This window comes from Triturus cristatus, chromosome 3_1, assembly GCF_964204655.1.
Source record: "Triturus cristatus chromosome 3_1, aTriCri1.1, whole genome shotgun sequence".
Classification (NCBI taxonomy): Eukaryota; Metazoa; Chordata; class Amphibia; order Caudata; family Salamandridae; genus Triturus; species Triturus cristatus.
Window position 1 is genome coordinate 645,313,255 of NC_140583.1, and position 14,970 is coordinate 645,328,224.

At 42.3% G+C, this 14,970-nt stretch overlaps 1 protein-coding gene across 5 annotated transcripts in view; it reads left to right on the top strand.

Annotated features, from left to right (window-relative positions):
- The window catches only part of CORO2B (coronin 2B), a 328,857-nt gene that overhangs the window by 280,805 nt on the left and 33,082 nt on the right, over positions 1-14,970 (top strand). For 4 of the 5 annotated variants that reach the window (XM_085644643.1, XM_085644638.1, XM_085644640.1 and 1 more), the window contains 4 exons: positions 2,546-2,710; positions 3,018-3,134; positions 3,727-3,831; positions 10,213-10,305. In XM_085644643.1, coding sequence (XP_085500769.1) covers positions 2,546-2,710; positions 3,018-3,134; positions 3,727-3,831; positions 10,213-10,305 — 480 coding nt within the window. Of the gene's footprint in view, positions 1-2,545; positions 2,711-3,017; positions 3,135-3,726; positions 3,832-10,212; positions 10,310-14,970 lie in introns of all 5 variants that reach the window. The other variant, XM_085644639.1, reaches the window with a different exon arrangement.

Sequence of the window (14,970 nt, forward strand, 5' to 3'; positions counted from 1 at the left end):
GGCAGAGGTCTGTCTGTTACTTTTGTCTTTTTTCTTAGGAGAAGTTTATATAGCGGGCTTGTTAAGGATATTAAAAACTCCTCTGCCCTCGAGACTACTCACTACCTGGTATAAATGATATCCCTGCGTTTGAATAGCGTGCAGGGTTTTAGCAGTGGTAGAACTGTCTGGCAGTGCTGAAGTGCTGGAAAGTGCCATACATCAAAAGGTGAATAAACGTTGCACCGTCCAGTGAACCAAGAAGAGAGTGGAACCTGGCCACCATTTAATGAAACTGGAAGATACCTTATTTAATAGTCAGCTCAGTCACATTAAAATGTAGATTCCTTTGCATATGTGCTGGTTTGTTTCACATTTAGACTTTGTCTCCCTTGCTCTCTAATTCAGCCCATTTGCATTCCTCTTTGTGTCTGATGCAAATAGGCGAGTAATGAGCAGACATCTAGCAGTGCTTGTTTGACGATGGATGCTACATGGTGCTGTGGGCAATAAGCTCGGCTCATTTTGTTCACATCACATTTGGGATCACATTAAAGTTTCCAATTCAGAAGAGTTCATAGGTGCCTCTCATTTGTTGTTGCTGTGATTGTCTTGAAATATATCATCCATGCACAACAAAAACCTCATTTAAATTGTGAATTGGATACTAAATTAAAATACCTCGTTAGTGACCTTCATAAAAAGAGTGGGAGAGGCAGCAGCCACTCCATCAGAGAGCCCAGACATAAAACATTGCTGTGCGGGTTTATTATTGAATGACTCCGGTCTCCTACACCATTTTGTTTTTTTATTGGATTAAATGATAATTCCTAGAAACATCAATAGTTTCAAAGATTAACATTGCTATTGTTTTATTTGTTTGAGCACTTTGCAAATAAAAAAAATGCATCTCTCTCGTTGATGATGGCTAATTACCTACTTTTGTGAGTAAACTTATTAGCATGCAGTGAAATAGTTGTTTATTTATATGGTCTCTTTCATGTTCTTTCTCCATCACTGCCCTTAAAGAGGGGGTAATTCCCAGCATCCTGTCGGTGTAACCTGGGTGATAGTAGGTTTTTACTTGAGCACAGTGACCACCTGGCTCCTTTCATAGTCCCTATCTTGTCCCCAACTTTCCCATCTCCTGCTCCATCTTTGCATCTCTCCATCTCCACAGCCTCTCCCCCCTTGCACTTTAATATGATCGTGTGGTGGCATACCACAATACGCGGGTTTGACTGTTCACTGCTAAGTAGCAGAGATCTAGCCGCAGTTAGGATTTTTGGAATCATTATACTCACCAACCTGGAAGCAAGGTGAAACAACAAATGTGACTGGACAGGACATGGCCAAGAAAAACAAACCATACTGCATACTGAACAACCCTTATGGACAATCTGTCCCAGTCACTATAGTTGACATAATTATATCTGATCATGTAGTAATAAAGTAACAAGCATTTGCAATGCAATAGGTCTCGCATTATAAAAGTGTGAGCAGTTGGCATTGCTAATCATAATGCAACACTAGCTATTGGCATTGTAAATGATGCCATTTATTTATGTGTTTGTTTTATAAAATAGATAAAAAAGGCATTGTCATGAACAATGACAATAGCTGAAACTTTTGCAATTGCGAGACCTATTGCATTGCAAATGCTTGTTGTTTCTGTGTGAAGGACAAGTGGAGCATCCCCTGTAGCCGCAGTCCACTTGCCTCATATCTGCTAGGTCACATAACCTTGTTCTCTCTTTATTGGCCATGCCAGAAACCGAACTGAGCAAAACACAAGCACCTATAACTCTGCTACAACTAGGAGTTCCAAAGATTACATCAAGCAAGGGTTCAAATTAAAAGCCTTATACACAAGGAAAATGCATTAACTTTGAATTTGAAAATAAACTTGATTGTAAACTGGACAAGGGGTATACTGGGACTTATTGAATGAAAGCATGGTAAGCACCGTTTTGATATGAGTAACTTTAGAAAGTGGATGTTCTAATTTATGGAGTGAAGTAATAATTTCTGTTTTTTGGGATTTACCTGAACAGATGAAGAGGGAAAATCAGTGCTGGGAAATATGCCCTGGCATGCAGTGTAAGTGGCAAGTCTGCACTGCAATATTTATCTAGTGCTTTTCCTCACACTTTCACTGCTCACTATAATGTACAATCTGCCTCACTTACTGTCAGTGTCACAGAATGTACTTGGTAAGGCTGACTGATGTACGAAGGCCCCCCCGATTGACTGGTTTGAGACCGGTGCCTGAACTCTCAAACCCAGAGACCTTGAACTAGAATGTACTGCTGCGAGTGGTTGTCTCTGTCCCTCAGCGATGTTCCTCGCAGTGTGTTCTGGACACTTGCTGGCTGCAGCAGTCTGCTGCTGTTCACTCTTGTTGCTGTTACTGCTAGCTGTTCATTGTTGGTTGCTTTTGCTGCTTGCTCTTGGCGTTTGAGTGCTGGCTGCTACCTGCCACTGTTAGCTACTTTTGGCTGGAGACTGTGACGCTTTGCCACGGGCGGCTGCTGTATGCTTGGTAACACTAGTCTAATTTCTGCAGATTCTCATCTGGAACCTGGAGAAAGGTGACCCTGTGAAGATGATTGACTGTCACACAGATGTCATACTATGCATGTCCTTCAACACGGATGGCAGTCTGCTCACCACCACATGCAAGGATAGGAAACTGCGAGTCTTCGAACCACGCTCAGGCAAAGTACTGCAGGTGAATAGAGCACAAGACAATGTCTAATTGCATAGCACAACCATGACTAGCAGCCATGACCAGAGAGGGACTGGCTTTCAGGTTGTTCAGTAGATCTCCCAGCAGACAGGTGTTTCTGAAAGACCATTGAGACTGAAGATTTGGCATGAACACACACCAGTCTGATTTGTGGCAAACTCTACACAAGCCCCTCCTCTTTAATCCTTCCCCTGGCATAGGGGCACCAGCTGCCTGGAAATCTGACTCAGTGCGTTAGGATATTCTGCTAGTCCTTCCTAGTTTATAATGTCTTCTCTCTTCTCCACAGGAAGCCAGCTGCAAGAATCATAAAGTGAACCGTGTGGTTTTCCTAGGTAACATGAAGCGCCTACTGACGACCGGTGTCTCAAGGTGGAACACCAGGCAAATTGCATTATGGGATCAGGTAAGCTTGATAAACCATACACCACCTTCTACTGGTATCGCTGATGTGCCGGGATGTAGGGTTGAAATAGATTTAAAATATGTGACAGAGGGCCTAAGAGCTCTGTTTGAGGTTGGTAGAGTAATGCTCTTAGGAAAACCAATTTTTCTGCTAAACTCTGGGAAATGATGTATAGAGAAGAGGATCACACTTCATAAAGAATAGAGGTCAACAATGTAACATTTAGGGACCCCATAATGACACATTTGGTCAACAATATGGTTGCTCACCTGGTGTACAAGGATAGGAATTACAGTAAGAAGTAAAATTGTAAAGCTTTAAAAGTTCTTGTGTACAAATCTTCATATTCTGAACAAGAGAATTCCAGGTCTGGAGGCTGTGGGGGGCTTAGGATGCCATGGGCATTGTTAAGGCAGTGTGCATTGAGAAGCAGTTTATGATGGTACCCGGTGTACTTTTGTTAGAAGGGAAGTGTTACCTCACCGTCCATTTCACCTCTTAACTCAGGTTGTATTCCAGTGTACCTTTTTTTTTTAAACCTGGTAATCCAAGTCCGTGCGCCTAGCTGGCTGACCCATCTCTTTATCTGCAGGAAGATCTGTCCATGCCACTGGTTGAGGAGGAGATCGATGGGCTGTCTGGCCTCCTGTTTCCCTTCTATGATGCAGACACTCACATGCTGTACCTCGCTGGAAAGGTAAGGTGCACTGACTTGGACTTGAGAAGTTTAAACATCTTTAGCTTTGCTTATAGAAGCTGTTTGGATCCTAATCTTTAAGATGTCCTTTGGTTCCCTGAGCAGCTCTAACAGAGAATGGAGGGTGAGACAAAATATATTTGCGATTCCATCTAATAGACCAGTTAAAATTGAACAAATGACTGGATCATGGAATGAGCTTCACAGCAGTGTCCTACTTAAGCAATTACTGTGCATGCACTACTTCTGTGATGGTGTCAGAACCCACTGAGCGACCTTTCCATCCCCACATATGTGCATAAGAAAATCTCTTCTCCTGTGTCAGACCCATTCAAGAAGAAGGTTGTGTTTCTCATTTTGACTGAGTGACTGACTACTTGTTGGGTTATGAAATCCCAGAAGATGCAAGACTGAGCTGGAGTCTAGGGCATAAAGTAAGTCCCCGACTATCTACCTAACAATTTTCCCTGTCTGTGGCAAACAACACAAAAAGGAGACTGTATATCACGGAAGATTTACAATCACAACAGAAAGTAAGGAGTTGGATAGACATAAAAAAGAAGTTTTGAAATCAAGCCGATTGCTACCTTCCAATTGGGGCTCCCAGATTGATTGGCAAGCTATGTGGTGGGGCTTTGAAAAGATTGCATCAGTCGCATTGTACAGCACACATGCTGAACCTTACTCCCTCTTTAGTCGTTTTCCTCTAAGTTTCCTGTTGCCCCTCATTCGATTACAAATGGTTGTAAAGAAAGAGAAGGAACAGGAGGCGCACTGGGGAGGTACTTTAGCTTCTGCTTGACTACCTACAAAAATACATTTTGAGAGACCAGTTCTGTTATAATTAGGCAGTTTTGGAATTTAAAGGGAAATTTACTTAAAAGCCAGTTAAATACTGGTAAATTGTGTTTTTTAATACAGCGACAGACCCATTGCTACCACGTTTCTAAATGTATGTTTCAACGGAGGTAAAGTTGCATGATGAGTAATGAAAGAAGAATGCTGGTCTGCCGATTCCCACAAATGCTTAATATTTTGCCTGTGGGGATGCGGGATTCACTACACCTCTGTGGCACTTAAAAAATACCTGGAAGTAAACCGCATTTCAAGGGGATAAGAATTAACATATTCCTGGATGTGGAAGATCTAGACTAGAAGAGGGCTGAAAAACACAAATTGAATGAGTAATAAAGCTAAGTGTTTTAGTACATCTAGCAGCATCTCAAAGAAACATGTTAAATATGGAGATTGAGGTGATTAAAAAAGAAATTGAACACCTAAATTGACCCAAGAAAACTAATGAGAACATTTAGACTTTAGACAGCATAATGTATAAATACCAACAAGAAATGAGTAATAGAAAGAAATCAAACGTTCTTGGGAGGCTGGGCTGGGGTGTGCAAAAGAACCCATCAGTCAGGGAGGGTCTACAGATATTCTAAAAATTATGACACTACTGTCAAGAAAGTGATAGGTGCCAATAGCGCAAATTTGGCACAGATGGGTGTAACAAATAGCACCAGTAAAGCTTCAAATATTGAAACATGCAACAAAGTCTTTGATTCAGAAGGTACTACAAAAACCAGACAAGCAAAAGGGAGAAACCCTGTGCATTTTTTAGATGAGTTAAGGATGATGGGATTGTGGGAATCGAGAACCACCGAAAAAGAAAAAGAGACTGGTTTGGAGGATTAGATACAGAGAGGAAAAAGAGGAGGGGCCAATCTGTTCACAACAAGATGTCACACAGAAGAATAGAGTAAAATTCTGTCTCAAAGCAAGAAGGAAATAATGAGATAAATAATACTATAATTCCTAATCTTTCCAACTGGGTATTATCTACGGCAGACACTAGCTTGCCTAGCAAGGGATTGAGCTTAACACCTTCTAGGCATATGGATGACCTTGAAACTAAAGCAGACATACTCATAAGATGAAACTAAAAACAATTTGGAGACTATATCTAAGGTTAGTCATCAATCAGAGTAGAGATAGAGGCATCATCTGGTATAAAAAAAATGTCAAAGATGATTATATGTTGGTAACCATGGATGTTGCAAGTCTGTACACAAGTATTGATCATGAGAAGAAGGGTATGTAGCCAATTAAATTGGGCCTGTTATGAGAGCAGCATCTTACCTAAAACACTCAATGATATTAGATCTGACTAAGTTTGTGCTGGATTAATTTCTGTGACAAAATTATTTGTACCACCAAATATGTAGGACTGCCACGGGTTCCAAGTTTGCTCCCAATTATTCTAATCTCTTCACTGGCTTGTATGAGAGGGAACGTTCCTTGGCCGGTCCTCCGTACCGCTCCAGTACAGTAGTCTATTGGGGTGACTATATAGATGATATCCTAATAATAGGGAATGATACTATTATGGAATTGAAAATATATCACAAATATGTTACACCTATAATGTGAGACTGAGTTTTGAGTTTGACTACAAAAAGGATTGTCTTTTTAAATGTGGAACTGTATGTAGACAGTAAGACGTTATTGTCAAAGATCTTTTGAACACATATCTATGTGAATATGGTTGTCAATGCACAATCTAGACACCCAAGAAAACAGAGGGAGGATATCCTTTATGGGGAACTAATAAAGGCCAAAAGGAATTGCAGCTTAGAAACCGAACATGACAAAGAGATTTAAGGAAATAGGCCTACTTTTATGGAAATACACTGTTAAATGCTAAAACTTTAGTAGGTCATCCAGATTAGAGCTATTGAAAGATAAACCTGAAAGAAAGAAACTGATACTGGCAGTATTAGATTCATCACTAAATACAGAAGCTACAATGACTACATCAATAGTAGTTTGATGAAACACTGGAGCTGTAGACAATGTGTTCATGTAACTTCAAGAACTGGGTATTCATTTTTATACGAACTTTGTGAAAAATTGAGTCCTTAAGATATAATAAGGAACTAAAAAGAAGTAGGAATCTAATTTGTGTGGATTTATGGACTTTGAATAAGGGTTAAATAATTGTTCCCCTTCTTTAGAAGAAAATATTTACACCTCTTTGCCTGATGGCCAGACCAAAGTCATGCTGCCATTAATCTTGTATTGGCTGGGTACAGGGAGACATCGTCGGCTGATGTAGATGTGTATTTAAAGACCTCCTCAACAAGGCACATGGTTGGCTGCCATTTTGTAGCAGGTTTATCATCTTGTAGCAGACGGCTAATGGGCAATTAAGGTAGCTAGTGAACAGTAGAAGTATGCCACAAGACTTCGTGCACTCACCTGAGTGTGTCTTAGATACCTTTGGTGGTGAGCATGTCTGAAAATGAAAGGCCCCCAGCGACTGCTTTGCCTACTCCCACCCTTTTCAGATGGTGAACATCCAAGTGGACCTTTGACCCAAATACAGGGATCCCACTGATAACAGACCAGAGATCTGCACTTGAACTGGTGAAAGCCGATTTTGAGGGTTTGCTGGTGAAATTTCATCCCAATATCAGTAATGCCTTCAAAGGCCTGCTAAATGGTTTGACCCTCAGAGGAACATTAATTATGAATGATGCATTTTCACCCACACATGACAGGCACCAATGAATTAATGGATAACTTTGCCATGAGGTTGAGAAAGGTGGTTGCAATCTGCAACTTTCTTATACTGTCCAATGAAGATGTGATACTACTCAGAATTAGTGAATGTTGTTACACCACAGGGTTCAGAATGAAACTAATAAAAGTTTCAAGGTCTTTAAAAAAGATGCTGACATTTGCCCCCACAGAGGCCCTGACCAATTCCCACACTGTGAGCATGGAACCAAGTAAGGAAATTCAAAACAATGTTTTGAAACATGTGTTTAGGATACAGTGAATGGACCGTAATGATGAACGCCTTGCCAAAGTTTGATTAAATCAACTGCAGGTATAAGTTGTTCTAACCCCTAACTAGGCCTTACCTAGACCACATTGTGCAGGCAAGTACATGAGTAGAGGTGCCACAATCAGCCAAAAAGTGCGGGAGTATTTTCAATGCTAATGTTTGGACCTATTCCTAACATCAGTCTGTATCTACTAATCATTGTTTTGACATTCTTTTCTGTATAAAACAGATAGCCACATCTGACAATGCAAACCAAATATTCAACAGTATAAAGACCTTTTCAGCAAGCTAACTTAGTTCACATTGTCCTCCGTACCATATTTCAGATCCTCTGTACCATCCAAACAGAATATTTTATTTATTGCTATGAACGGATTATGTTCTTTACCCTGTATGCATCTGTTCGTTTCAAGTAGTGCTGTAGATTCACATGTGCCCCCCCCCCCCGCTCCTCCCCGGAAGCCAGTGTTTGGTACAGATATATTTCACTTTACATGATTCTCGCCCTTCATAAATTGTCGCTATTCTTTTATACTCACTACTCCAAACCTACTCTCACCTGCCGGGTGAAAAACAGTCTAACACTGGAGCTGTGGCCTATGTGCATCTACGACCAAAGGAAGAGCCACTGAAACCCCATGACTCGAAAAAGACTTCTTTGAGGAAAAACAATTTGCAATCGTTTGAGCCCAACATGAAATGGCAAGAGTATGCAGAGCATGTGAATCTACAGCACTACATGCAACAAACATATGCTTATAGGGTAAGTAACAATCCTTTTTCTGTACTGGATTCATATGTTCAATAATTATGGCGCTATAATGGACTGGTAAGAGACACTGAGAGGGATCCCCATTTAGAAGGAGTATTTTGTTCTAAACAAGTGGGCCCTATGATAGTAGTCATCCTACACATTGTTTGCTCCTCTAAAAGATTAAAAACAATGCCATAATATTTGAACTTTAGAGTTCAATAAAGAAAAGGTGTCTTTCCTTTGTGTCTCTGTGACCAGCTCTTGAAAGTCATATGCAGACCTCTGGTGCTTGCTACTGGGATGATAACCTTGCTAAGGTGTGAAAGATATCTCAGCAGTCATCACTTTGCAGTAGAGCGCCACATAAGATTCTTAACAGAGATCAGAGCATCCTGCTCATGCTATGAAGCAAGGAATGTGAAAGAGTTACTTCATGCTTTTTTCCCTTCTTTTTCAAGTGAGGCACAAAGTTGCCTTTATGAAACCTGGGACATTTAATGAAGTTAGCAACCATAAATCTATAGAATAGATACTAACGCAATCAAAGAAGTAATACCTACATGCCTCCTATATAATGTCACAACTCATTACCGCGAATCTACGTGTGTACTTTTACACCATTAAAGTCCAGTTTCCCAACTTATTGAAAGGTCAGGAGAAACGTTAGACATCGGGTAATAACCACTGATGATTAAAATGTACCTCAAGATCAACAGTTCCCTGAGCCACATCCTACTAGCCCAATCACTGGCCCTGTGTCATGCGTGCCTCCAATAGTAGTTGTACACGGGCAAGACATCAATCAAATGAGAACATGTTTGGTTAGGCACATCTTCAAGTGCCAGGTTCATGTGGGTTGCTGTGCCTGGGTATTGTGCAAAGGCTGCTTAATGGACCAGATGACCGGGTCTGGGTTCTTCCGTTCCCTTCCCTGCTGCTTGTCATATTTCGCCAGGCTCCTGATGGTGCAAACAAGGACCAAACCACTGGAATAGAAAGAAGAATTGATAACAAGTGGGTACAAGTCCCTAGGAGGTTTAAACAATACAGATTTAAAGAACTTGGACATTGTGGGCAGTAGCACAGTCATGTCTTAGCAGAGTGTTGAGTTCGTGACAGCATTCCTGCAGGAATGTCCGCAGATATGCCATGCTTATGGGCAGGCAGAGTTCCTAATAGTACCTTCTGCTCGGTGCATGCTCCGACAATTAGCTCTGCTCTTGTTCAGCCCCTAAGCTCGTATGTCTGATCCACTTCTTAGCTCAAAAGGTTTTCCAACCATGAATATTTATTATGTACTATCTCTTACCTTAGTGTGGTCTGTCTCAAAGCTCAGTATGCCATCTCCTGGTTCATACCTTCACCCCTTGGTTCACAGTATGCACCGCCATGTTCTACCTCTTAGCCGAGCATATATTCCAACTCTTAGCTCAGTGCATGCTCCATCGCATAGCTCAGCATACGCTCCATGTTTTAGCTCAGTGTGTGCCTTCTATTGCCTCAGTATGTGTCCTAACAGTTTACCCAGCATGGGTACCACGCCTTAGCTCGACATATGTTCCTCCTCTTAGCCCTGCATGTCTTATTCTTCGCTCGCGGTGTGGGTTCTGACCTTTAAGTCTGTGTGTTCCATCTCTTAGCTCAGAAGCTATTCCATTTCTTGCCTAAGTTCTGTATTTGTTTGCTGCATACTTTAAGGTTTATTGAGAATTTTCTAAAATGACAGTTCTTTGCCTCATTCCTAATTATAATTTTTTTGTTGTGTCTGATATTTCAGGGCGACGGGAACATCCGTTACTATGAGATCATGGGTGAAAAGCCATATTTGAATTACCTCATGGAATTCAGGTCACCTGCACCTCAGAAAGGACTAGGTAAGGATCCCTCTGGGTTTTGCCCTTTTCTTACTGTTTACAACATTAATAGAAGCAAATGTTTTTCGGGGGAGATTTTGTAGTTGGCAAACCTTTTATCCATCTATTTGAATGAATTCACCTTAACCTTCACTCACGCCAGTAACATTAAGGCACCGAATCCCCTGCACCCATTACTCCAGGCGTCATCCCACGGAGGTGAAAGAGAAGAGGCTGATGTGATAATATGGGAGAGTGCGTGTTGACAATATGGATTTTACCCTCTAGCCTGTGTCGCTGAATTGCTAGTAGAACTGGGGCAGAATCTCCCACTTGCCAGACAAAGCACACTGGGGGCTCAGAGACACAGGCTTGTCACAAATCTTTTTCTTCCTAGAGGCTTGCTCACCTGAACTGAAGATTGCAAGCTTCTGTTTAACTCATTTTTTGGGATGGAGTCTCACGGTTTCTACTGTTGATTGCTTTGTTTCTCTACCCAGAATGGTTGGTCCGTCTCAGTTTAGGCGGATTAGAGATGTTCTCTCTGCTTGTAACCAGGAATAGTAATTAACAATACACATTTGTGTAAATTGTTCAACAGACCGTCAGGGATGGGATAATAGGATTGCTGCATAGTTTAATTGGTGAGAAATATTGCTTTTCTTCACCCTATTACTGGGTCACAACTTTCCCGGTCTTGAGTTGTCCATGCATTGGTGGTATTCGGATGTGTTGCTCCCATGCATAGGGTTACCTTCGCTTGTATACAGAGAATACCCAGAAGGCACTGTTAGACTTTATAATATAATGTTTAATGTAACTATGATTACATTGTAATGTCTCACCAACGACGTGACACAACGATTGTTAATTTTTCTTTAACAATCGTCGTCTTAGGCAGTCACTACAAGTCACTTTGGGGGCATATTGTGGTGTGTCAGAAACTCCCCACCCCCTTACATTTGCCTGTCACTGTTTCAAATCACTATCTACCAGCAAGGTACCTTCGCAGGAGCAGGCGCACATCACAGCATTTGTGGCATCGTCGTGCACATTATGTATGTTGAAGCATTCCAAGAACATCTCACCCCTTTTCTACCATACAATTCATTAATATTGATTTGTGCTAGCACTTAGTTTTCCTCGTCAGCGAGCCTAATAATCGGGTCATGGAGGGAGAAGGCGTTTACTGTCTACAAAACGCACTGTTCTCAAGACAGCTGTTGCAAAGAAAGAATACCAGCATATTCCAGAACTGCCTTTTGTGTGGATAGCTCAGTGGGTTGCTGCTTTTGTCATAGAGATCCCTTTGCTACTTGTGATTCAGCTGCACCTGGAGCTGAGGTTGGGGTATAAGGTGCTGATTATCTAGAAATAAGTTTAAAAGCACCTGCTGCCAGTGCTTTAAATGGGAAAAAATAAGTGCAGGTACTCATTAAAATGAGCTACAGGTGTAGTGAGGGGGCGGGGCTAGGGGCGGGGCTTAAGGCCAGACATGATGATACTTAACGACTTCTATAGTAGTTGCAGCACATACCAAAACACATGAGAAATGTGTTTATATAAACAAAGCAAGTTGACTTATTACACAAAATGAAAGAGAAATGCCAAAATATGTTAACATTTCCTTTTTTTTTGTTGTTGCAATAGTTGCACCTTTTTAATGTCATACTGTTAATTTCTGTTTGGCACAATACTATATATTTTTGAGAATGCGAGTAGGAAGAAACTGAAAATACCCCCACTTCGAACAAAAGATCTTATGGCACCAAGTAAATGAAGCAAACAATCATGACCCTCCCCAGAAGAAATCTCTTGTCTCTTCCATCGATCTATCCTTTCATCCTTTCATCCTACCATTTACCTGCTGATGTCCACCATTTAACCTTTACATTCTATTGTCTATTCAGTCTTTCATCAATCATTCAGCTTTTCACCATTCCGTCTATCCACCCTTCATATCCAAACCTATCCATCCATCTCCAAACCTATCCATTCATCCTTTCACTCATCCATCACTTTATCCACCTTTTCCCTCATCCATCAATCCATTCGCTCATCCATCCATCAACCCTTTCACTCTTATTCCATCCACCTTTTCATATCATCCACCCTTTCACTCAGTCCCTCCTTTCACTCATCCATCATCCACCCTTTCATTCATCCATCCAGTCTTTCACTTATCCACCCATCATCCGCCCTTTTAGCCAATCATCCACCCTCTTTCACCCATTCACGCTTTCACTCATTCATGCTTTCACTCATCCATCCATCTATTCATCCATCCATACATCCACCCTTGCTCACTCACCCACCCACCTACCTTTTTTTCGTTATTTATGAATCTTTGTCGCCGAGCAGACATGTACACACAAAGTGCCACCCATTTTCTTTAAAATACCTCCTGAGAGTGTCTTGATTCTCTCTCTCTCTCTCTCTCACTTTTTTCTTACAAAAACAGGCATACAAATGCAGGCAAACACACAAACATAGCAGACACACAAGGGCAGAGATTACATGAGCACCAGTTACATTACAGAAAGTCACATTAATTTTTGTTTTAGGCCTAGGACAATTAAGTCATTTGCTCAGAATCACAGGATGTTGAGCTGAAGCTTGGACTCAAACCTATTTTCATAGATCCTTGTTAGGCAGCTCTGACCGGCCCTAACATTACATCCTCTCAATTTTCCTATCTGGGAAAGATGTCTCACAGCCTATGCAAACATAAACCCCCCACCAAGGCCTGAAAGACACTGGAGCGAAGGTGCTAACAACAGGCACACAGCAAGTCCAATTCACTAACTCTCCCCCTTTCCCAGCAAATTATAGCCTCAGAGCGCTAGCCTGGACAGGGAGCAAGGAAGAAAAGCAGAGAGACCCTTAGGCACCATCCCATCGCCCAATGTCCGCCTTACCAATCTGATGCTGGGTAGCGTGTAATACCGTTCCCCCCCTCCCCAGACTCGTGCTGAGAGGTGCATTCATCTCGGGAGTCACGCTGTTATTAGATTTGTGGGGTAGGGGATAGGCTCAGAGTCCCACACCTACAGTGTGATTGACTGGGCAGGGTCTGATTGGACCCTTCACTTTTATTCACAGAGGGCCGCAGGGCATTCACAACCCTAAACAGCCCTTAAGTGATGCTAATGAGCCGCTGCTGGATTGCTCAGCAGCGGCTCCATTCAGAGGCATACACTGCCCCTCCCTCCATTCTGCCTTCTCTTTTTCGGCAGCAGCCGAGCAGAGCACTTTCTGCGCAGCACAGTCTCCAGTGCCATGGAGCCTGCACTGCCTGACTTTCCCCTGAGTACCGGTACTGTCCTTGGCGACGGAAAAGTTCCGGTACTCAAAGGGCGAAAAATTAAAAGTGGCGGTACGCCGTACCGGTGAGTACCGGCCCATTTAAAGCACTGCCTGCTGCAGAGTTCGAGTTTCTTGTTGCTCAAATGGGTGTTATTTATGATGTTCGTCTGTTTTCATGGACTTCATTGCATGATTTTGGTTGCAGGAAAATGTATGTTACACATTTAGTCATTGAATGTCACTCGCTGAAACTATGGCAGCTATGTATGCCATTTATTTGATTGATTGCCAGCCATGGAGGAGCCAAGAGGTCGGTGCAGGCTGGCTAAGGCAGGGAATCTCTGTTTAATGTATTGTTCCCTTTGCCACCCGCCCGGCAACAGGTGGCCGATCTAGGCTTTGGGCTGTGCCGTTATACTACTAAGTGTGGGTGACATTACACTGTTCGCAGAAAGTGTCACTCATAGTCGTGGAATGTCACTCATAATTGCACTGAAATTATGAAAATGTCACACATATACAATCTGAACCTTGGCAGCTTTGATGACCAACCACTGATACTGCAAAACCCTCCCATAGAAAATAATCGAGATGATTAATATAAACCACATAGGAAATAATGTTAAATTAACTAATTTGAAATTGTTATAAATAGAAATAAATGTAATGTTGAAAAAATAATTTCTTTTTACTAATTTATTATATGGTTTTATAAGCTTTTTTAAAATTTATGTTCGAGGCATATGAGCTGCAGATTGTACACTTAGCATAGGTCGCCATCTGGTGTTGGGCCCGGATGTTTGCAGTTTGTTTTTCTTCTTGGACAGTCTTTGGAAGTCACGAGTTTGGTGACTCCTCCTTCGGTCCGTACTGCGCATGGGCTTTGGCTCCATCCTCAGATTGTTTTTTTCCGCCATCGGGCTCGGATGTGATACTTCGTGCTCCGGCTTCGAACTTCAACGGTTCCAGCCTCGACGGAAAATCCTCGATTCTTCGAGTTCCTTCATCATCTTCATCTCTCGAAGCGGCACTTTTCTCCATCCCGTACATCGACACCGGCCTTCGGGCCCTCCGCGACTCCGGTCCCGGCCGATGGAAAGGACTCCGTTCAAAAAGTGCCCAAAATGTGGGTCTAAATTTCCCCACACCGACCTCCATCAGGTGTGTAACCTTTGCCTCTCTCCGGAACACGAGGCTAGAGACTGCCCCGCCTGCAAGTCTTTTCGATCGAAGAAGACCATCCGAGATCGAAGAGCTCGACGCACCATGGCGCACTCATCCTCGGCAGCTCCACCGGACATCTTCGGAGACGACGCCGAAGCTTCGGGGCAAACACACACCGAGCAGGAGGAAGACGTCGTCAGCGCTTCCGAGGC